Source organism: Pan paniscus, chromosome 7 (genome assembly GCF_029289425.2).
Source record: "Pan paniscus chromosome 7, NHGRI_mPanPan1-v2.0_pri, whole genome shotgun sequence".
NCBI classification, from domain to species: domain Eukaryota; kingdom Metazoa; phylum Chordata; class Mammalia; order Primates; family Hominidae; genus Pan; species Pan paniscus.
In genome coordinates, this window is record NC_073256.2 from 150,128,598 (window position 1) to 150,151,979 (window position 23,382).

General features: G+C 39.5%; 1 protein-coding gene across 4 annotated transcripts in view; it reads right to left on the bottom strand.

Annotated features, from left to right (window-relative positions):
- The window catches only part of TMEM71 (transmembrane protein 71), a 48,840-nt gene extending 30,600 nt beyond the window's left edge, over positions 1 to 18,240 (bottom strand). For 2 of the 4 annotated variants that reach the window (XM_008955464.4, XM_008955465.4), the window contains exons 1-5: positions 18,077 to 18,240; positions 16,439 to 16,514; positions 14,836 to 14,896; positions 9,439 to 9,651; positions 4,604 to 4,776 (exon numbers count right to left, since the gene is read on the bottom strand). In XM_008955464.4, coding sequence (XP_008953712.1) covers positions 4,604 to 4,776; positions 9,439 to 9,651; positions 14,836 to 14,896; positions 16,439 to 16,478 — 487 coding nt within the window. In that variant the 5' untranslated portion in view covers positions 16,479 to 16,514; positions 18,077 to 18,240. The remainder of the gene's footprint in view (positions 1 to 4,603; positions 4,777 to 9,438; positions 9,652 to 14,835; positions 14,897 to 16,438; positions 16,515 to 18,076) is intronic. The other 2 variants (XM_057303091.2, XM_055116964.2) reach the window with 1 other exon arrangement.
- Between the last annotated feature and the right edge of the window lie 5,142 nt (positions 18,241 to 23,382).

Sequence of the window (23,382 nt, forward strand, 5' to 3'; positions counted from 1 at the left end):
TAAGATCTATATCTGGTATAACTATTCTTGTTTTATATTTTATTATACTGGAACAGCTTGTGTCCTCGGTCTCTTGCCTCGGCGCCTGGGTGGCTTGCCGCCCACACAGTGAGCCAAGATCGCGCCACTGCACTCCAGCCTGGGTGACAGAGCGAGACTCTGTCTAGAAAAAAAAACCAAAACAACAACAAAAAAACACTCCGATGTTGTCTCCCTCTGAAGCCCTCCCAGCTACCTCTAGGTACAGCTAACACTGCCTCCTCTGCTTAAACTTCTGACATTCTCTCCACATACTACTCTTAAATCTCTCATGCTGTTTCAGGCATTATACTCAAATTATTTGCAAATGTATTTATCTACCTGTTTTAAACCAGGAATTTCTCAAGGTTAGGGTCATGTCTTACTTAGCTTGGAAGAGTGTTGTGTTTAGTACAGTGGCTGGCACATAGCACATACTCAGTGAGTTTGATGAGTGAATGAATAAATGAAAGAATGACTGTTAAATGAGTATATAACATATCAAAGTAGACCTGCAAACCCATTTTTAATTCAGGCCCATTTGTTGATGAGTGACATGTATTAGTCCGTTTTCAGGCTGCTGATAAAGACATACCCAAGACTGGGCAATTTACAAAAGAAAGAGGTTTAGTGGACTTACAGTTCCACATGGCTAGGAAAGCCTCACAGTCATGGCGGAAGGCAAGGAGGATCAAATCATGTCTTACATGGATGGCAGCAGGGAAAGAGAGAGCTCGTGCAGGGAAACTTCCCCTGATAGAATCATCAGATCTTGTGAGACGTATTCACTATCACGAAAACAGCACAGGAAAGACCTGCCCCCATGATTCAATTACCTCCCACCAGGCCCCTCCCACAACATGTGGGATTTCAAGATGAGATTTGGGTGGGGACACAGCCAAACCGTATCATGACACATGCTCAAATTTCCCCTATTGTTGATAGGAGGAGGAGAAAGGGGAAGAAGAGGCCGCAGGGACTCACTCAACCTTCTCATTTGCTTTCACCCTCCTTCACCTCTCCCTTTCCCTTCCCAGCAGACATCAAAGTCTTCTATAGGCCATTCCTTTATTTCCTTACTTCTCATTCTCTCTTCATTGTACTCCTGGTTCTCTTCTGCCACTTTCACTCCACTACCAGTCACCCCCAGGCAAATGAATCTGTTGAACACTCAGTCCTCATCCTATTTACCTTTCTAGCATGATTTGCCATTGCTGAGTACTCCCACCTTTTATACTACTATTATCCCAGGAATTTCATTACACAGCACTCTCTTGTTTTTCCACTCACCTCCATGAATGCTTCCTTCCTAATATCTTTTGCAGGTTAATCCTGTCCTATTCACTTATTCAATGTTTGAGTTCACAACATTCCATTTTAGGCTCCCTCTTTGGAAAACTGTATACCCTCTTTCTAATCCATCTCATCCACTGCAAGGCCTCAGTAACCACCTAGACTGATATGACTCCCAGATGTATAACTTTAACTCAGATTCCTCCTCTGAGCTCTGGATTGCAAATACCAACACCATCTTGACATTGTCTCTTGGATGTCCCAAAGAAACTTAAACTCACTGTGTTTCAAACCATGCATGCTATCTTCCCTCACCAAGCACGTCTACTCACTAGGCAACTCACACTCCAGACTTTTTTGTCTCCTCAGCACAGAATGTTCTTACCTTTCCCCTTCACCCAGCAAAATCCTCTCTCATTGTCTAGCACTGATCTCCATTGCCAGTTCCACATGGAGGCTTTTCTTAAGTTTCCAAATGAGTCGAATTCCCCATTATATCATATAACTTTTTTTCATGGCACCTACCACAATCATTATGTCATGTTTGTGTACTTATTTAACAAAGAGCTGAACCCCAGTCCCTGCTCCAGTAAACCATAAGGCCCAAGAAGACAGGGGTTATTACATTGTTTATATTCATCTTTCTATCCCCTGACCTACCACAGTGCCTGGAAAATGGTAAGTGTCCAATAAATATCTGTTGTTTCCATTCTAGTAATAAAAATAATTATAACTACAACTTACTGAGCACCAGACATTGAACTATGACTGATATTCATTGTCCCATTTCATCTTTAAAATATACTTTGAGAATCAACGTACAGAAATCAGTAGTCAATTCTGTACCCTAATAACATTGTGTACACTGACAACATTCAAGCTGAGAGCCAAGTCAAGAATGCAATCCCATTTACAATAGCCACAAAAACTGGGAATACCTCTAACCAAGGACATAAAAGATCTCAACAAGAAGAACTACAAAGAACTGCTTAAAGAAATTATAAGTGACACAAATAAATGGAAAAACATCTCATGCTCATGGATTGGAAGAATCAATATCACAAAAATGGCCATATTGCCTAAAGCAATCTACAAATTCAAACTATTCCTATCAAACTATCAATATTATTTTTCACAGAGTTGGAAAATCTATTTAAATTTCATGTGGTACCAAAAAAGAATTTGAATAGCCAAAGCAATTCTAAGCAAAAAGAACAAAGCCAGAGGCATCATACTACCCAACTTCAAAATATACCATAAGGCAATAGTAACCAAAACAGCATGGTACTGGTACGAAAACAAATTCATAGACCCACGAAATGGAATAGAGAACCCAGAAGTAAAGCTTCACACATACAGCCATCTAATCTTTGACAAAGTTGACAAAAAATAGCAATAGGGAAAGGACTCTCTATCCAATAAATGGAGCTGGGATAGCTATATGCAGAAGAATAAAACTGGACCTCTACCTTTCACCATATACAAAAATTAACTCAAGATGGATTAAAGATTTCAATGTAAGACCTCCCTTAACCTATAAGAATCCTAGAAGAAAACCTAGGCAACACCATTCTGGACATCAGCCTTGGAAAATAATTTATGAATAAGTCCTCAAAAGCAATTGCAACAAAAACAAAAATTGACAAATAGAACCTAATTAAACTAAAGAACTTCTGCACAACAAAAGAAACTATCAACAAGAGTAAATATACAACCTACAGAATGGTAGAAATATGCACAAACTATGAATCTAACAGAGGTCTAATATGTAGAACCTATAAGGAGTTTAAACAATTGAATAAGCAAAAACCAAATAATCCCATATAAAAATGGGCAAAAGATTTGAACAGACACTTCACAAAAGAAGACATACATGCAGCAACAAATGTATGAAAAAATGTTCATCATCACTAATCATAGAAATGCAAATCAAAAGCACAATAAGACACTATATCACACATCAGTCAGAATGGCGACTATTAAAAAGTCAAAAAACAACAGATGTTGATGAGGCTGCAGAGAAAAGGGAATGCTTATACATTGTTGGTGGGAATGTAAATTAGTTCAACCACTGTGGAAAGCAGTTTGGAAATTTCTCAAAGACCTTAGAACCACGATTTCATCCAGCAATCCCATTACTATGTATATATCCAAGAGGAAACAAATCATTATACCAAAACAACTCATACACTCACATTTTCAGGAGCACTATTCACAATAACAAAGACAAAGAATCAACCTAGGTTTCCATCAACATTGAATTGAATGAAGAAAATGGTACATATACACCATGGAATACTACACAGCCATTAAAAATAATGAAATCATGCCCTTTGCAGCAACATGGCTGCAGCTAGAAGCCATTATCCTAAGCAAATTAACACAGGAAGAGAAAACCAAATACCCTATGTTCTTACCTGTAAGTGGGAGTTAAACACTGGATATTCATGAATATAAAGATGGCAACAATAGATACTGGGGCTACTAGATGGGGGAGGGAGAGAAGGGGGCAAGGGTTGAACGACTAACTGTTGGGTACTATGCTTAGTACCTGGGTGATGGGATCATTCATAACCCAAACCTCAACATCACATAATATACCCAAGTAACAAACCTGCACATGTACCTCCTGATTCTAAAATAAAAGTTGAAAAAGACAAATAAATTTTAAAATATATGCTTTGAGTTCCCATCACTGTGTTTATATACATGTATATACACATATTTACCTGTATTAATATTAATGTTATTACACAATATGTATATATTATATGTATTGAATATATATTATATTTCAACAGTTTTGTGTTTATATACATACACACAAACACACACACACACACATATATATATACATATATATATATATGGTTTTATGAAGAAATTGAAACTCAGCAAAGTTAAGTACTATCCAAGTGTACTCATACTGGGACTTGAACCCTGACTCCAGTACATTTTTTCCAATGCAGGTCTTCTAAATCTGACTCTAGTATCCTTTCTCCACCAATATCCCTTACAGAAAAAATACAGTGGAGATGTGCAAATATTTTCCCAGCATTATCAACTTAATAATTTACACATTTACATTAGGCTATTTTGCATGACATAGACACATATGTGTTTTGATCACACATGTAATATAGAGAGAACTTTAAGTGAATTTTTAAAATGTGGCCCATCTCTCCATCAAAATGACTGTCATCCCTGGAACTGACATTGGTTGAGGACCACAGGGTTACCACTGCCCACTTGGAGATAAAATTTTACTATGGAAAGGAGGACTCAAACTCACCATTTCCATTGCAATGGTCTGTGTCCAACCTCCTGGTCCCCTTCAACCTGTTGTCTTCACTTGGAGAAGAGTCAATGTCACCAAAGATACTTCCATGCAGCCAAGATTTGGAGGTACTGAGGTTGAAGAGAGAAGAAAAGGAATGGCGGATTCTCTTTTTCTTTCTAAATATCCTAGAGAGAAATGAAAGCATGGTGAACAACGAATAATAGTTACCTTTAGTTCAAAACTGTGATTTGAAGCGCAGAGTACATTTCTACAACCCAAGTCTGCTCACTGCATTAATTCTACAAAAGTTTCTCAAAATTCTACTGTGTGCCAGGTCCTTGGCTCAATGTCAAGAGTACTGAGGTAAAAGACAAAACTTCGTGTGTGAAAAGTTCACAATGTATTATAGGAGAAAGAATGAAATAATAATGCACATATAGGTAATGCTTTCCTAGAGTTTATTCTATGCCTTGCATCTTTCTTAGTGCTTTACATAGATTAACTCACATTATCTTCAGAACAACTGTATGAAACAGATACTATTATTATCCCATTTTTCTGATCAGGAAACTTAGGCACAGATAGGTTAAGTCACTTGGCTGAGGTCATGCAGCTAGTAAGTAACATAGTTGGGATGCAATCCCAGAGAGTCTGCCTCCACGGTCTTTGCTTTTGATCGCTATGCTATATAGGGGATAAGTGCTCTGAAAGGATTACCTAGAGGCTGCTGTGAGGGCACCAGGAGTGGCAGTGCTAATTGATAATCAAGGGAGTTTTTCTGGGAGAAGTGAGTTCTAAGCTGCATCAGATGATCTGACCTGTTCATTGAGGAACCAGTAAGTCTGATTAGGTCATGCCAAGAAATGAAGCTGGACAGGTAAAAGGAAGGTAAGTAATGATGAACTTCTTATATGCTACAAGGGAGTTGGAATTTAGTGTTGGAACAATGGAAGACCTCTAAAGCATGGCTGCAGGGAAGAGATTAGTGATGACATAATTCGGTTTGCATTTCCAAAATTGTTGGTAGCAGAGGGTGGCTCAGAGGTGCAAGATTGAGGTCAGAGGGGTTAATCGAAGTGCACAGGGGATTCACTGTTGCGTATCTGCCTGTGATGTGTCAAGCCCTGTGCTGAGCACACTGTACTGGTGAAAAATACTGAGGGCCTGAACCAAAGGTAATGCAAGGTTGAGTGGGACAGCTTTCCCATCACAGGCAAGGTGGGCATGGAACAGTTTTCCCATCACAAAATTCTGCTCTTTAGCTATAGCTGCTATCAGAAGATGCATTTTGAATTGTGCTTTCCCTTGGTGGTTAAGATGAATTACAACAAGCCTTGTGTGTTCTTTATCCTGATGGTTCTCAACCAGGTTGATTTTGGCTGCAGGGAACATCTGGCAGGTTTTGGAGACATTTTGTTAATGTTACACCAGGGAAGGAGCGCTCCTGGCAGACGGTGAGAAGAGGCTAGAGATGCCATTAAACATCCTACAATGCACAGGGCAGTTGCCCACAACAAATAATTATCTGGTACAAAATGTGAATAGTGCTACTGTTGAGAAAATCTGCTTTATTTGAACTCTCTATGTCATAGGTTTCAGGAACAACAAGTTGAGAAAAATGGTAGAGTTCATGACAATGGAACACATTCTTGTGAAAATGAACCAAATTTTAAAGATTCTTGTAGGCTCTAAGATGAGATCAATTAAAATTGAATAAAAAGGAATTAGTAATTTTTATTCATTTATTCTCATATTCATTAATTCACTAAACAACTCTTTATTAAGTATGTATTATGGGATGGGCACTCATCAAATTTGAGAACAAAAAGTATGGATGAGACATCTTTAACATCAAGAATATCTATATAACATGGGCTAGAGTTAAAAGTGGTGTTTCAAAACTGATTCTCTAAAGTCAGACCATCTGAGCTGGAATCCTATTTCCACCTAATAGCCCTGTGAGCTTGGGAAAATTACTCAACCTCTCTGAATTCATGTTTCACCTTTGTGAAATGGGAATGGCAGTAATAAAATCTATGTCATAAGATTCCAGAGCAGGAGTTTGGAATCAAATGGTAGTATATATCCAAAACAGTTGAGATAGTCCCTAGCACACAGAAAGCAATCAATAAATTTTTTTTTTATAGCAAATATTGGCAGTTATGTAAGGTGAAATGAGAAGAAAGAAAATGGAGTAAGACTTTCCTGAAGGAGGGTGCCTAACCAATGTAAGAAAACCACCTTGCAATAACCTGGCCTGGAGAATGTACTGGAAGGTAGGTAATCCAGGAGGCATCAGAATCAACCATGGCTGAAATCTAAACAGGAGGTGATGGTGGCCTGAATGAAGAAAATAGCTATGGGAAGAAAGACAAGAGGAACAATTCAAAATAATTTTAGGAAGTAGATTCATTTGGTCTTCACATTTGTGGTGGAAACAATAACCTTCTCACCAAATACACTGTACCTGGACACACAACTGAACTAGATCTTTCTGCTCCCTTGCCATTAGGTGTGGTCATGAGTCTAAGGTCTCCCCAGTGCAATGTGAGCAGAAGTGATCTGTACCATTTACGGGCTGGGGAAAGAAGATGTTCCTTCAGCTCACATTCTTTCTACTTTTACCAGTTGGCTCCAGGCAATTCCACCATGGCACAGCCTCTACAAGGCTCGCATGTTTAGCAGAGGCATATGATGAAAGAAAGAGGCTGCGTCTCTGAGTCTCTGCTTCAAGGTGGGTCACCAGTTAAGCTAGAACACTCATGCTGGACAATTACATGAGCAAGAAATAAAATCTGGGCCCGGCACAGTGGCTCACACCTGTAATCCCAGCACTTTGGGAGTTTGAGGCAGGCGGATCACAAGGTCAGGAGATCAAGACCATCCTGGCCAACATGGCGAAACCCCATCTCCACTAAAAATACAAAAATTAGCTGGACATGGTGGTGCATGCCTGTAATCCCAGCTACTTGGGAGGCGGAGGCAGAAGAATCGCTTGAACCAGGGAGTCGGAGGTTGCAGTGAGCAGAGATAGCGCCACTGTACTCCAGCCTGGCAAAAGAGCGAGACTCCATCTCAAAAAAAAAAAAAAGAAAGAAAGAAAGAAAAGAAAAGAAAAAGAAATAAAATCTGGTTTGTTTGAATCATTACATATTTAGATCTATAGGTTACTACCTATACCATCTTATCCTGACCGACTGACTAAAAGGGATGTAGGAATAAAAAGGTCAAGTCTAGAGAGACTCACAACAGAGGATAAGTGGTGCTTCTTTTCATTGAAATAGAAATCATGTGAGAAACATTTTGAAAGAAAGGTGACCTTTTCTATTTTGGACATACTGGGTTTGAGATGCCTGTAGGAAATCCCTCCCTCCCTCATCAACAAGGGTAGAGTGCATTTCCCTGACCCTTATTACAACTTGCCCATATAAGTTGAATTGACCAATGAGATGGTAGCAGATTGATGCACACAGAGGCTTGAAATGTATCTGCTGTTGGGGTATGTCCTCTTGCATTTAAGTAATTACAATGGAAAGAACATTTTTCTGTAGTCCAATGGTCTCAAGGGAATGACCTATATAATGCATACTTGATTCCAACTGAAGCCAACCTCAACCTAGTTCAGACTAAACCAACCTACTCCACTGACTTCCAAACATGTGTGGACTCATTATTTTATGTCATTAAGATTTGATAGTTATTTGTTACACAGCTTTATTGTGTCAATAGCTGACTGATACAGTCAGCATATGGGTGGTTTTGAAGCAAAAGAAAATGAATGTGATTATCCCAATTTACCAATGCAAAGTGAACTCATCCATCTTCTTTCCTCAGACATGCCCGTCCTTTCTTTCTGATCTTGGTAAATTGTCCTACCATACATCCAGTTGACAGAACCTGAGTCTTAAGATTCATGCAAGTGTTCCTCCTTTGCTTGACCTCCCACATATTTGGATTATGAAGATTCCACCCCTTTACCATTCTTTTTATCTATTTCCCCACCCTTACTCTTTCATCATTGCTATCACAACTTGCTTTTAATCTGTGGATACCTTGCCTTCATTTTTCCCATTGTACTCACACTCTACTCACATATTCACACACATCCAACTACCCATCCTTTCCATAGCAGTCACTATTATCTTTCTAAGAATAAATCTGATAATTTATCAATGCCCCCTCTTTATCTGTAGAGTACTGCTCAAACTTCTTAGCCTTAAATTTAACCCCTTTCATCCAGCCCCTGCTCCCGTGCTCAGTCTTCTTTCTTACAAAACACCCCTTCCCACCCTAAGTTTATTCCTACCAAACTATTTGCTATTCCCCAAGTTTTACCAGGGTCTCTCAGAACCCCAGACCTGTGCCATCTTTCCAGAAGTCCTCCTTCCTACTTTTATTTTAACTAACATCCTACATTTTTCAATACTTAAATCAGCCATCACCACCACTAGTGAGTTTATTTTTACCTATTTCCCAAGTAAAATGGATCTCCTTTCTTTTATCCCTTCACTGCACCCTGATGGGTTTCTATCCTGGCACCTGTATTATTTCATTGCTTTCATTTGTTTTCATGCTGGCTATGCCCATTCCCTCTTACCCTTTGTATTTCCACAGTCTGGAGCAATAATAGGCTCCTTATAAAAGACAGTTGGGTGAATAAATGAATGAGTGAACAAAATTAATGGATGGATTGACCTGTTGACAGGTCCCCTCTTACCCTTTGTATTTCCACAGTCTAGAGCAATAATGGGCTCCTTATAAAAGATAGTTGAGTGAATAAATGAATGAATGAACAATTAACGGATGGATTGGACTTCAGATTTCTTTCTGTAATATGCTCTGCTTACCTAACTAAGTTCTCCTTGTACATAACGCTGGTCTGGGATGGGTTCAGAGTTATGTTGCCATCTTTGTCGCACAGGAAGCTGTCTTCGGTCCAAATATAGTAGCCATTGGTGAGGAGTCTGGGACTTCGGCGACAGGTATAGTGGGAGCCTGTCAGGGGATCTATGGAGCCGCATTCAAAAGAATGGTCACCATCCAGGGAATCACAGGTGAAACTAAGAAGGAAAAGATAACGCACTTTAAATCTCTATTCAGTACATCCAGTCCCAAATAAACCATGTCTCATCACTGTGAAGGAAAATAACATCTTTGCATCCATGACTGTCAATTACTTCTGCAACCATTAGGAATGTCACTCTTAACGTTCTGGGCTTCATCTCCTCACCTATGACAGCGTTGAACTACAGAAACTTTAGCGCTTCTTTCTATTTTAAACTTCAGTGAAACCACGATGGCTAATCACTTTCCTCACCATATGGTTAACCTACGTTTGATGTTAGTCTATTGTATTTTTTTGGATGGGATGGTGGAAGCTCAAAATCCCCTCTACTCTCTTACTTTGAATAGCCCTCCAGTTGCCAGATCTTTAATCTTGTCACTGTAATAGACACATTATAACTATGTAGCCACCAGAAACATGGTGAACATGCAGTCAAAATGATCATTTTTGGCCTTTGCAAATTTCCCTCCAGGCTGGCTGTACAAATGGGCACACAGTTACCTTTCCTGATTTGGTATCCAGGGAAGGCCCATAATTCCTTGAGTAAATCTATATGTGTCTTAGTTTTAAAAAACAATCACATTGAGTTGGGCGTGGTGGCATGTGCCTATAGTCCCAGCTACTCAGAAGGCTAAGGCAGGAGGATCCCTTTAGCCCAGGAAGTTCGAAGCTGCAGTGTGCTATTCATGCCTGTGAATAGCCACTGCACTCCAGCCTGGGCACCATAGCAAAGACCCTGTATCTAAAGGAAGGAAGAAGAGAGAGAGAAAAAAAAAAGAGGGAGAGAGAGAAGGAAAGAAAGGAAGAAAGGAAGAAGGGAAGGAAGGAAGAAAGGAAGGAAGGAAGGAAGGAAGGAAGGAATCACATGGCCCTATAATTGAAAGGCAACCAAATTATTGTGAAAATGTTTCATAAATGCAAAGTTTCTTGAGGTGAGGTTTGGTGGAAGCCTGGTGACAATAGTAATAGAGCCATATTGGAGAAAAGAATATGTTATGTGTTCTTTCTTCAAAACTGCTTGGTTTTTTTCCTTCTTTTCTCCCTTAAAAATTATTTCTCTTTGTCCTAAACCCCAACTAATCTCACTGTGATTTTTGTGTATGTATGTCTGCCTCAGTAATTATTTTATACATTACTGGAGGGCAGATACTGTAAGCCTAAAAAATGTTCAGTATGTAAATAAACTCAATGCCAGTTACTGAACGAAATCACCTGACAGGCTATGGAAATCTAGTAAAACCTATGAAAATATATATTGTCTGAATATATTTGAATTCTTGGGGTGGTTTTTTGTGAATCAATTAACAGCACTGATAGTATAATAGCTCTCATGTGCTCTTTACCTTGATGTTTTCAGTAATTTCTACATATTATGTATTCCACTTAATTGCATAAATTGGGACCATATGCTTCCAGAAAATCGCAGATTCTAAGAATCAGGAGTTTTGGCGGTCCTGTCTGCAGCCCCACCAAATTCTGCTTGTCCCATCTGCTGTATTTCCGACAAATATTGTCCCGTCTCTGCATGCACACCTTCAGTAAGAAGGACCCCACACTTACTAAGCACCCCCACAACCCTTCACTGAACAAATATGGACTGTAGCATAGTGGACAAGACAGGGAATTTGAAGTCAATCCCCCTCTAAGCCCATAATTCCAACTCTGTCATTGCTTAGGTGAGTAACATTAATCCAGTCACTTAGCCTCTCAGACTGTTTCCTTATCTGTAAAACGAGAAAAAAATCTCCATTATCGGGTTATCTTAATAATTAAATAATGAAATAAATGGTCTGTGCTTAGCACCTAGCATGGGCTTAATAAATGTTCACTTCCTCCCTTCTTTTCTTTCCCTTCCTTTTCTGTTCCTTCTATCTTCCATTTGAGATCTATTCAGCTATTTAAAGAGAGTTTCCATGTCCTCCCTGGGTCCTCGCTTCTCCATACTAAAAGCCCTCCAGTTCATTTAATTCACCTTTACATGACATGATGTAGTTTTGATTCCTTAGCTATCATAGTTTGATGGCTTTTCTCTGAGTATTCTCCACTTTTTAGAGTTCCTCTTAAATATCATGCCAACCATAGAACCCAGCCCTTTAGGTGTGTCTGCCCAAGGGATATAGGGACTATCACCTCCCTCATTATAGAATCTATGTCTTTAGCAATGAAGCTTAAGTCACATTAGCTTGAGTCTTTTTTTTCCCTCCAGTTACCAACATATTATCACACTATTAAATAGACTATCAAGTCTACGGCCATACCACCCTGAACGTGCCTGATCTCATCTAAATAAACTATCGATTTCTAGTCTTTTTCCTGTATATTTAGATGTACCTTTCCTCTCTTAGACTTTTGGACCAATTTTATATTACAAGGTCAATATGTAATTAAGACTTTGCAGATAGAGCTAGGTTTATACCCTTGGTTTCAATCCTGGCTCTACCTCTTGCTAATTATTCTCTCCAAGGTTTAGTTGTTGTTGTTGTTGTTGTTTTTAACAAATGTGAATCTGTGCAGTAAAGATCAACCAAAATAAACCTCATAGATTTCTATAAATATTTAATGTCATAATTTAATGGAGGTTGTTAATGCCTATGCTTTCCATTGCCTAAGGGTGGTAAGCTAAATATGTTGGCTACTATTTGAACGGCTATACATTTTGTGCTGTTAGAATTTTGAGGGATTCTGATTATGTTACACAATACTTTTAATACATTTACATGATGTCATACAAATATGTTATCCCTGGAATCTATATGTCCTCAATCCAAATCATTGATAAAAATATTGAATAGTACAGGTAGAAATTTGAGACTTTGGAAACATCAAAAGGGACTATTTCCAGACATGCACTGACCCACTTTAACAGCACATTTTGGTTCTTCTTACCCCTATTAATAAATATGAAAATGGAGGCTCCAGTAGGTTAAATTCATTGTTCAATAACTGACGGCTTACAAGTGGGAGAGGCAAGGTAAAAATCTAGATCTTTTTTTCTCCTACTCTAGTGCTCTTTCTTCTACATCCTTTTGCCTCTGTGAGAATTAATGGGGCAACTATATGGTGCTGGACGCTTACGAGGTTTCAGAGTTCTGGACCTGTATTTCTATCTGCACTCCAATTTCCAAGTCTTCAACATTCAACAGTTATCAACTGTAGCCTCCCTAATCCCCTGGCATCTTTCCTTTATAATGCCCCTACCTTTATCTATCCTGTCTTGATTGTAAACGAAATGAAGACACTCTTCCAACACCTGGATCATAGTTTAAAAAAAGGACCCCTCTGAACAATATCAAACCTTTAGAGCAGATAACAAAATTTTCTCTAGATCTTGACTCTTGCTTCATTCTGCTCTAATGAAGTTAGTAGCGGATTCGTTTTTAGCGGGTCCTTTCCAATTGGTTTCTAAAGTCCAATCCCACAGCAAAGTCCAGCAACAAGCCCAACTGCCCAAAGACAAAGCCCTTTCTTTTCTTGTGAGGTTATTGACTAGGCCTTAGAAGAGCCTAAATCATGCCTCCTAGGATAGGACAAAGACTGGTTGGTGAAAGGACAAATATCATTAGGACCATTAAAAAATGTTAGATAATTACACACTGATAGATTACAGAACGTCTCTAATCCTTCTACACATCTGCCTCATGCTCTACTGAATTTCTGATATTTTTACATCTAAAAGCGTATATACAATGAATATATGCACTCAGCCCTGTAATAAAATGCTGTTTCAAATTAATGAGAGTTATTGAACACTTAGCATGAGCCTGGCCCCCTATTTTGCCCTTTATCTACTCTTCACAAATCTCTACAAGCTAAGTATCATTATTATCCTCATCATATAGCAGGAAAAAATGATTTACAAAAACAGCAAATTACTTGGATATTTTACATAGCTAGTAAGTGGCAGAGCTATGAGATGAAGCCTAGTCTATCTGACTCTAAAACATGGATTCTTTCCACATGTGCCTCTGTTCATATTGATTCGTTTGCTAGTATCAGGAGGCCTACAATTTACAAGAAGGAGCAGGTCCTAAAATGAATATATGATCTGTTTATGCTATAGGCACATTTCACAATGCTAGGGGAAACATCAACTGATGTCTGTATAAGGAATAAGAGACAGTCAGAGAGTCATTAAAAAAAGAAAGAAAAAAGACTTCCTTGTAGTACTTCAAGAAAATGGTAGACTGCACATGTTTTGGAAGAGCATAAAATTCGGCCATTGGTATAGAATTCTGTTGCTCTTGTAAAACAAGATAGGAAAGCATATTTAAAAAGACATCAGATTGAGACAAAGTAACCATTCATCAGTATTCAATAGTTTCACCACTCACCAGAGAAACAATTCACAACTGCCCATATATTGACACTAACATATATATTATATATATATATATTCATTATTCTATTAGGCAAGTTTTTATTTAGCATGTACATGGCACCAAAAAGAAATAACCTTTCAAAACTAGATGATAGCTAAAATAATAATTTCAAACCAATAATACAACAAAGCAAGACATACAGGAAAATAATAATAATAATATAATAATTATTATTATTATTTTGAGACTCGCTCTGTTGCCCAGGCTGGAGTGCAGTGGTGTAGTCTTGGCTCACTGCAACCTCTGCCTCCCAGGTTCAAGTGATTCTCCCACCTCAGCCTCCCGAGTAGCTGAGATTACAGGCACATACCATCATGCCCGGCTAATTTTTGTACTTTTAGTAGAGACAAGGTTTCACCATGTTTTACCCAGGCTGGACTCAAACTCCTGACCTCAGGTGATCCACCCACTTCGGCCTCCGAAAGTAGTGGGGTTACAGGGGTGAGCCACCATGCCCAGCGAAGAATGATTTTTTTTTAAGACAAGTATCTCTCTGTCGCCCAGGTTGGAGTGCAGTGGTGGGATCTCGGCTCACCGCAAGCTCCGCCTCCTGGGTTCACGTCATTCTCCCGCCTCAGCCTCTCAAGTAGCTGGGACTGCAGGGGCCCGCCACCACGCAGCGCTGATTTTTTTTTTTGTATTTTTAGTGGAGACGGGGTTTCACCGTGTTAGCCAGGATGGTCTCCATCTCCTGACCTCGTGATCCGCCTGCCTCGGCCTCCCAAAGTGCTGGGATTACAGGCATGAGCCACCACGCCCGGCCAGAATGATTATTTTTTAAAAGAAGCCCCATAGTATACCTTGGGAAAATGCACGTGGGAGACAGCTCTCCAGCATATTCTCTTTCCAACCTGGAAGAACCTGCATAAACAAATGAGAGAGAAGTAGAATGTATCATACCTGATCAACAGTTACATATGTTGATACATGTATCAATATGTATAATTGCAAACAGTGGAGGCATGTAAGAAGATGGGAATAGCTGATGTTCCAGCTTCAGCAGGAAGACTCCAGTAGTGCAGGTACCCTTATCACCAGGGATCTACCGGAAGCAAGACATAAACTAGAGGCTTCTATCTTCTGTTCCTTCTCCCACATAACACTCTAGAAGTTCCGGGCGCAGTGGCTCACTCCTGTAATCTCAGAATTTGGGAGACCGAGGCGGGCGGATCACAAGGTCAGGAGATCTAGACCATCCTGGCTAACACGGTGACACCCCGTCTCTACTAAAATATACAAAAAATTAGCAGGGCGTGGTGGTGGGCGCCTGCAGTCCCAGCTACTGGGGAGGCTGAGGCAGGAGAATGGCGTGAACCTGGGAGGCAGAGCTTGCAGTGAGCTGAGATCGCGCCACTGCACTCCAGCCTGGGCGACAGAGCAAGATTCTGTCTCAAAAAAAAAAAAAAAAAAAATTTCTTAGTGCAGAATGAGGCAATAATAAATCATTAGCATCAAACTGAGCTCATGTAAGGATGGGAAAAAACGTCTTGTGTGAAGCAGGAGAAAACCCAAATCAATTACCCAATGTGTTGGTTATTGCAGCTTACTCAGTAATCTGAGGAATTCAATCATTGTTCTAGACTCTCCCTCATTAGTGCATATTAAGACACTTCTACTGTAAAATAATGAGCAAAAGACATTAGTGGGAAAGAAATAAAGTTTTGTTTTGTTTTATATAACATTTTTCCAATGTATAAAGACTGTGAGTATTCTTAATTATAGAAACATCATCCATTCATTCATTCCAGTTTAACCAAAGGCGTGGCAACAGACTTTACTTGGAGAAAGTTGGAGTTGATTAATATTCTAAACTCTAAAGCAGAATTTTATCGTGTGCAGAGATGGTGTCAATAGTCCTAACAGACAAGCTAGTGAAATTTGATTCCATTATGGACAATTAGTATCTAGGACAAAGAAAGGAATTTAGACTTTCAGATTGGGCTGGTTGATTTGTAGGGAGAAAACTGTGGGCGTGTGAGGGAGAGTTAGAAGTGGGGTTTTGGGAGAAAATAACAAGAGGAAGGAAGAAACTTGAAACCACTACCGTTTTAACAGCGCCCTTATTTTCTGCAAGTAGCTATCAAAATCATTCAGCATTTTTTATATACAAACAGTTTTGCATCTTAATAGTAGCTGATAAACAATCTCCTTTCACATTTATGCACAGGCATCTAAAAAAAAACGGTGATTTTTTTTTTCTACTAGAAGGAAAAATACCACATTTCTTTCAAGGAAAAAAATGAAGTCAAAATCATTGCCAAAGTGAACACTGGCATTTAAGAAGCACAAGCTACTGACAGATGGTTAATGGTCTGAGTATCAGCAAAATCAAAGCAAGGAAATTGCTAAAAGGAGTCTAATCGTTCAAAAGATAATTGCGTATCACAGTTCTTCTACATTTACTTGCTACTGGTGTTGACATCAGTTGAGATATTCGGTACATCTTGGGAAGGCCGCTTGCTCAAACTTCACAGATTCTCTGCAAAAGACGTTAAAAAAAAGGTGGACTATATATTAAAAATAGAAAAATTATGCCAAAACAGATGGCATCTACTAATTGCACTAGTCAGATTTGTTTACTGAAATAATACAGAGATACAGAATTGAAGGTAGGAGACAAGATTGAAGACACAACCCTTCTAAAGTTGTGTCTGCCTCTATGACTGAACATTTTCCATTGCCTCACTCAGTGCATCTCAATAACCTTTTTCTGTAAATAAGAACCACACTTTATTTGGAAAATCTAGACTTAAAAAGGTTGATTTGTAATCTAAAGAAAATAATGAAAGTGAGGTATTTGATTAAGAAATCTTAATAAAATGACTGGTTCTAACAGTCATTTAGCCCCAAAACAAACTTACGTGTATTTTAATCATCTGACACAAATCAACTTCATTATCAAGTTTCAAACAGTGCTTGGAGATTGGTGTCTGTCTTTTTCCCAACAACTTGAACCATTGACAGGTAGTCACAGAGAGTGTTTTTTAATAGTTTTTATCAGCCTGGACATTCCTAAACAGCATAAGTAACGTTGCACTAAAGATAGCATACCATTGGGAAGATTTTAGAACTTAGTTCCCATGAAGACATAATTTAATTTCTCAATTACGAATTAAAAACATATCAAAGTATGTAAATTATGCAAACTTTGATCATTTACTGTTCATCAAATAGAACCAACTTCTGTTGACTATGAAACTTTGTATATAGTATCACTATCCTAATCGCTTTATAAGGTAGGAGTAAATTATTTTCTGATTCACCACTTATGGCCACATTTTGTAACATGAGAACTAGTAATGGATTGTTTTTGTAGCTGTAATTCAATCAATCAAACCAGGCTAATTCTACAGCTTCAAGTTGAATATTTCAATAAATTATATATAAACCCTATTAGGAAAATATAAACCTGGTTTATAGAGACCTGTAAAGATGTCAGGAGAACTTTCTGGCCTTCCTTGGAAGATTTCTAAATCAAAGCACACATTTACAAATTTCATTTGTTTGGGATATAAAATAATCCCAGTGTAATGTAATATATTAGTATGTTACTTGTTCTTTTCATTTTTGATCAATATTGTACAGGTATGCCCAGCCCAAATTACCTTATTTTAGTGTTCCCCAAGTATTAAGCTTAATTTTAAGCCTATAAATCCTGCAGCAAAAGAAGGTCTTATTGCTCTATCTCACAAGTGCTTAGAAGAATCTACAGGCAGTACACTGACATTCAATAGAAAATTAGTAACAGTAGGAAAAAAAAAAAGCCCTTCAGTTACAGATCTAAAACTTTTCAAGAAACAGAATCTGCCAGTTCCATCAAAGCGACACATCTATTCTGAAAAATAATGTGTGCATACGTGTTCCTTCCAAAGGGAGTTCCCAGCCTCTTCTTCCAATTGACAAAGGACAAAATTATTACTGAAATACGAAGCTTCCTGTGGTTGACAGTGGAAAAATTGAGGACTGAGCAGTTCCTCGGCTGAAAAATGTCTGAATGTCAACAGGTGCAGAAGTCTCTTAATAAAGGGAATCCCACCCTACCTTCTTCTCACAGATGCCCACGCACATTGCTGTGCACAGGTGCTTGCAGAGAAGTTTTGTCTTCGGCAGCCTCTTGTTCTCTTGTCTGTTTCCTGGTATAAATGAGTGTAGAGTTCTTGGGAAAGTCAGTCTTACAACTTCTCTTGTTTTCTTTTGAAAACAGCCTGCGTAACCAGAGGCAAAGAAGCAGAATGAGGTCACACTTCCTGTTGGGCTCACATCAGTGGCATTCACACTGAGGAGTGTGCTGAAGATTTCAGAGAGTTTCCTGGGCCAGCAGCAGGGAATGTGCAGCCCATGTGTCAGGCCAGCTGGTTACACCCTGGTCACTGGAGGGGTGGTTTTCTGAGCTAACTTGTCACCTTTGGCTGTGAGAACGTGAGAAAGACTCAGCGAACTGACATTTCTTGCTCATCATATGGCCACATTCAGTTATAAGTAGTGCAGAGTAGTGATCTTTGTCCAAATCACTTAAATTTATTGAGGATAATGCACTGATGCTATTAAATTCAGAATACTATTAAATAGCAAGAGCTTGATCTTATGAAAATTTCTATAGAGGCAATAGGTTTATCTAATGAAGGTTGGACTTCACAAAAAACTCTATAGATGGCATTTTACATTTACATTATAGTAGAGCTCAAAGACTTGATGGTGTTTATGGGTTCATACACATCTGTACTACGGTAAGTGATAAAAGAAATGTACATTCAAATATATATTCCAGCAACATTGAGGTACCACTGCATAGTGGAAAGAGTGCAGATTCTGGGGTCACAAGACAGAAATTCAACCTGTCTACCATCCTAGCTGTGTGACCTCAGATTTGTGACTTACCCCTCTGAGTTGCAGTTTTCTCAATTATAAACATAAAAATATATATGTCATATGATGGCTTGAAGAATTAAATGAAATAAAAGAAATGAGAAATAACTGAGTCCTCAGCACAGATGTGCAAGGTGTATTCTTTATTTGTTTTCTTAAATCAAGTTCTCTTCTGAGGCACCAGTTGGTCCGGCTGGCGGAAAAGTTAATCTCATCCTTTCTTGGGGTTCCCTTTCCCCCTGAGGTTCTGCCACATGGCAGGATCTTCTGTAGAACATGTTCTAGGCAGCAGGAACTGTCAGGAGGAGGGCCCATCTAATTTCAAAGTTCTCCGTCTCTGGAACTTCATGTCTATTCTCCATCCCTTGAGTGTAGACTGAGGCTGCTGACATGCTCCTTGTAAATAAAGTAAGGCAAAGGTGCTGAGTTTCCACTACCATGATGAGGCTTCCATCTTGTTGGACTCTATTACTTTCTTGCTTGCCTGCTTTGATGAAGCAAGCTGCCATGGTGGAGAAGCCCATGTGTCAAGGAATCAAGAGTGGTCTCAAAAGCCAGTAAGGGTCTGATGCTCCATCCAACAGCCAGGAATCCAGCCAAAAACCAAGTGTGTGAGCTTGGAAGTGGATCCTTCTCCAGTTGAGCCTTGAGCTGACTGCAGCCCCATCTAATGCTCGATTGGAACTGGGAAAGACCCAGAAGCAGACAACCCAGGCTAGCCCTGCCCAGCTCCCTGGCCCACGCAAACTGGGAAGTGACAAATGGTGTTTCAAGCCACCACGTTTTGAGGTAATTTGTTACACAGCAACACATAGCAGATGCATAGTCCTAACACAGGTCACTTCCTGAGCCATCTGTCATTGCTGACTCTCTGCTGCTTTAGTGACTCCTGTAGAATATAGTCACATTTACTCAAGGCTACTCCTGGTCACGTCTGCCTAAATTTAACAGACAGCTATTCTGCTTCACAGCTGTCTGGTATTCTCTTTACTGGAATTCACAGTTCTCTTCTTCTCCTTTTCCTGTTTTTCTTATCCCTCATCCTCCCCCTTCCAGCCTTGGCTTATCTCTTCTAGATGAGGGAGGAAAATCTTTCTGACTTATTCGAGACCCTCTGCTCTTCCTGTGCCCACAAATCCACTTTTCCAAAGAGCTCACATCAGAAAGACTTTGGTCTACTTTTTTTTTTTAAAGATCTGGCACACATTAGAACCTTATTATTAATGATCATAATAATTGCTAACTTTAAGGAGTGCTTACTATGTACCAGGCACTGTTCTAAGGTCTTTCCACATATCAACACATTAATTGTTACATCAATTCCATGGGAGATGCTGTATTATTATTCTCATTTTACAGAAGAGCAAACTGAGTTTAGAGAGTTGCCCAAATTCACATAGCCAGTACGTGATGAGTAAGTAGAGCTAGGATTCAAACCCTGATGAGATGGCTCTCGAGTTTGCTTTCTTAACCTATAAGTGTAATGATCATATCCAACGTGTGTCAGCATTTTCTACAAACCAGGCACTGCACTAAACACTGTACATATGTAATCTTGTTTCAACCTCACGTAGCCCTAGAAAATAAGTGCAATTGTTATCCACATGCAGGACAGAGGTTTATAGAGTTTGCATAAATCTTTCAAAATTGCCAAAGGCCAGAACTAAATTCCAACCCTATGGTTCCCCTCTCAATCTTCTCTCTTGAGACCCACTCATCTTCTTCTTGTTTCTCAAACACTAGACACGGGTCTACTTCAAGATCTTTGAGGTTAGTGTTCCCTCACCCTAAGGGTCACAGGGCTTTCTTCCTCCCCTCCCTCAGCTCTTTGCTCCACTGCCTTGCTACTAATTAATTGCCCTCCACACCACTCCCTAGTCTCTTCCTGCTTTATTCTTCTCCTTAGCACTTTTTACCAAGGAATATGTCACACAATTCATTCCTTGTAATAAGAAACGTACTCCTCAGCCAGAACATGAGCATTAAAAGAGCAGAGAATATTGTCATTTTGCTTCATTTTAATAGCCCAAGTATCAAGAGTAGTGCTTCCCATATAGTAGGTTATCAATTAATGTTTGTGGAATTAACAAATAAATTAATTACATCCAGGTAGACTTGCCTTCAGAACCTTTATTCTGCATGTTATAAATCAATGTTTCTAAAAGCATGTTCCACAGAATATTCAGTCCTCCACTGTTAATGGAGGTGATGCGTGTGGATGGGGAAAAGACGAGTGGCAAATTTCAGTACAAAAAGTTCTAGAAAGCATAGGTCTCTAATAGAGGTCACTATAGAACCTTTTAAATGATATTCGGACTTGCTACTATACACAGGAAACATGGTCTCACCATCTGTCAAAATTATTTGCCTTGAGAATCTTTTGGTCACATAATATCTCCCAAGACCCCAGTTCCAGAGCTATGTGTTGCAAACGTTCATGTGTTGCAAATGAATCACAGAGGATCTTACAGAAGTGAGGGAATTGGAGACAGTGTTTCATATCAGCTCCCACGTAAAGACAAAACTGTTAGTCCCTAAGATACTCTTTGACAGGTGGAATGCTAAAGAACTCATGTTAGGAAATGCTGACATAAATTGATGGACTTGACAAATTCAATTTTAACACACTACAAACAACGAACAAACATGTCTGCATGCTTCCTTAAATCCCTCATGTACTCATGATCTCTCTTCCTACCCAAGCCTCATCCTGCTCTGGAACACTGTGTCCCATTAGATGGCAATATCTTCCACCCAATCACTCATGCCAGAAAACTGGGAGAAATTGTGACTCCTCTCCATGTAGCTTTTGAACACGGACTTGAAATCTTGATTCCTCTTCATGTAGCTCTTAGGCTTATCATCTAAGTCTCCATCTCCACTATCTGCTCTGGGGCTCCAGCTACATCAAATCAGTATGCATAAGCCATATAATAATAGCTATCAATAAGGTACATTACATAATGAAAAATATGAACTGGGAGGTTGTGTGTGTGTGTGTGTGTGTGTGTGTGTATTGCACTTGTTGCCTGGACTTCCATGCCAACATGCCAAAGTCACTTGGCCTCTCTCCAATACACTCCCCAAGCCATGGTCAGAATGACCTTTCCAATAGAATATCTGATTATGTCACTCCCCTGATTAAATCCATCAGTGCTTGCCCTTGCTCCTCTCTCCTGTCAAGTTCAAAATCCTCTTCATGGCCTGCCAGGCCTGGTAGGGTCTGGACTTGACTATTTTTCAGCTTCATTGTTCCCTCAACAGGCCCCATCTGTCTTTTTAGAATTCAACCATGCTGGCTTCCTTTCAGCTTCTCTAGCTTTGCTCCACCTCAGGCCCTTGGAATGTGCTATTTTCTTCATCTCCCATCTCTTTCTGAAAGAGCTTTTTCTCTGAGCAGCCTCTCCGACCCTCCCAGACCAGGTTATGGATCCCATAGCTGTCTGCGCTTTCCTTTCAGAGGATGCATCACAATTGGAATTAATGAGCAAAGTTTCTGTCCATGTTGGTTCCTCCTGCTACACTGTGAGATCTCAGAGAATAAGGAGAATGCTTTTCTAGTTTGCTATTACAGTTTCTATCATTATCATAGTAGGCACTTAATAATATGTGAATAAGATTTTTTATCATCCAAGTCTGGCTAGGTTCTCTGCCACACATAGCACACAAGGGCCAGAAGGAGAAATATGGGCCAAAGCCTGGACAGGCTACTAATCTAGAAGGAGTTGGAAGCTAGCAATTTTATCATAACAGTTATGCCACAGTAAAAATCAACCTTCAAGTCTTAGTGGCATACAGCAGTAAGCTTTTATTTTCCCACTTGATGGCTTTGTAATATGTTAACTTGGCTAAGTGAAACTACATTTCCCAGAATTCCTTTTTTGTATGCTCCTGGTTAAGATAGGCCCTAAAAGCAACTTGTGCAAGATTTGGAAGATGAAAGTGGAGCTGAAGCTGTGTGTATTTTTGGAAGGTCCCCGCAAGTTAGACTTTGCGGCAGCTCATGCACGTTTCCACAGACCTGCTGGCTTGATGTAAGGACTCGGCCCAAAGCTCCAGTCCCTGCAGATCACTTCCTTCCATTTTACAAGTCCTAGTAGAGGAGAGGGTGTGGCTCTACAGAAAGAATGCCAGCTTCTGTTTAGAGTATACCCGGCAATGAGGATAGAGTCTCAGAGATAGGAAAAGGCCTATATGGCGTTTGGTGATAGACAGATGCGTGTTCCAGATGGTTCTTTGTGGATTCCAGTTTTCCCTGCTCTCCTCTGCTTCTTGTCCATCTTTTGATACTGACCAACTGTCTAGTGATTTCAGGCTCAGCACCCCTCCTAAGAAACAGCCAAACTGAGCTCGCTTACCAGTGTCCATAATTATACAAGGTTCAATCTCTATTTTACACAATTGCAATTCTGCATCATTCCTAGTGGTTCTGCTTCTCTACTTGAATCTAACACATCTTTTTATTATTATTATTATTATTA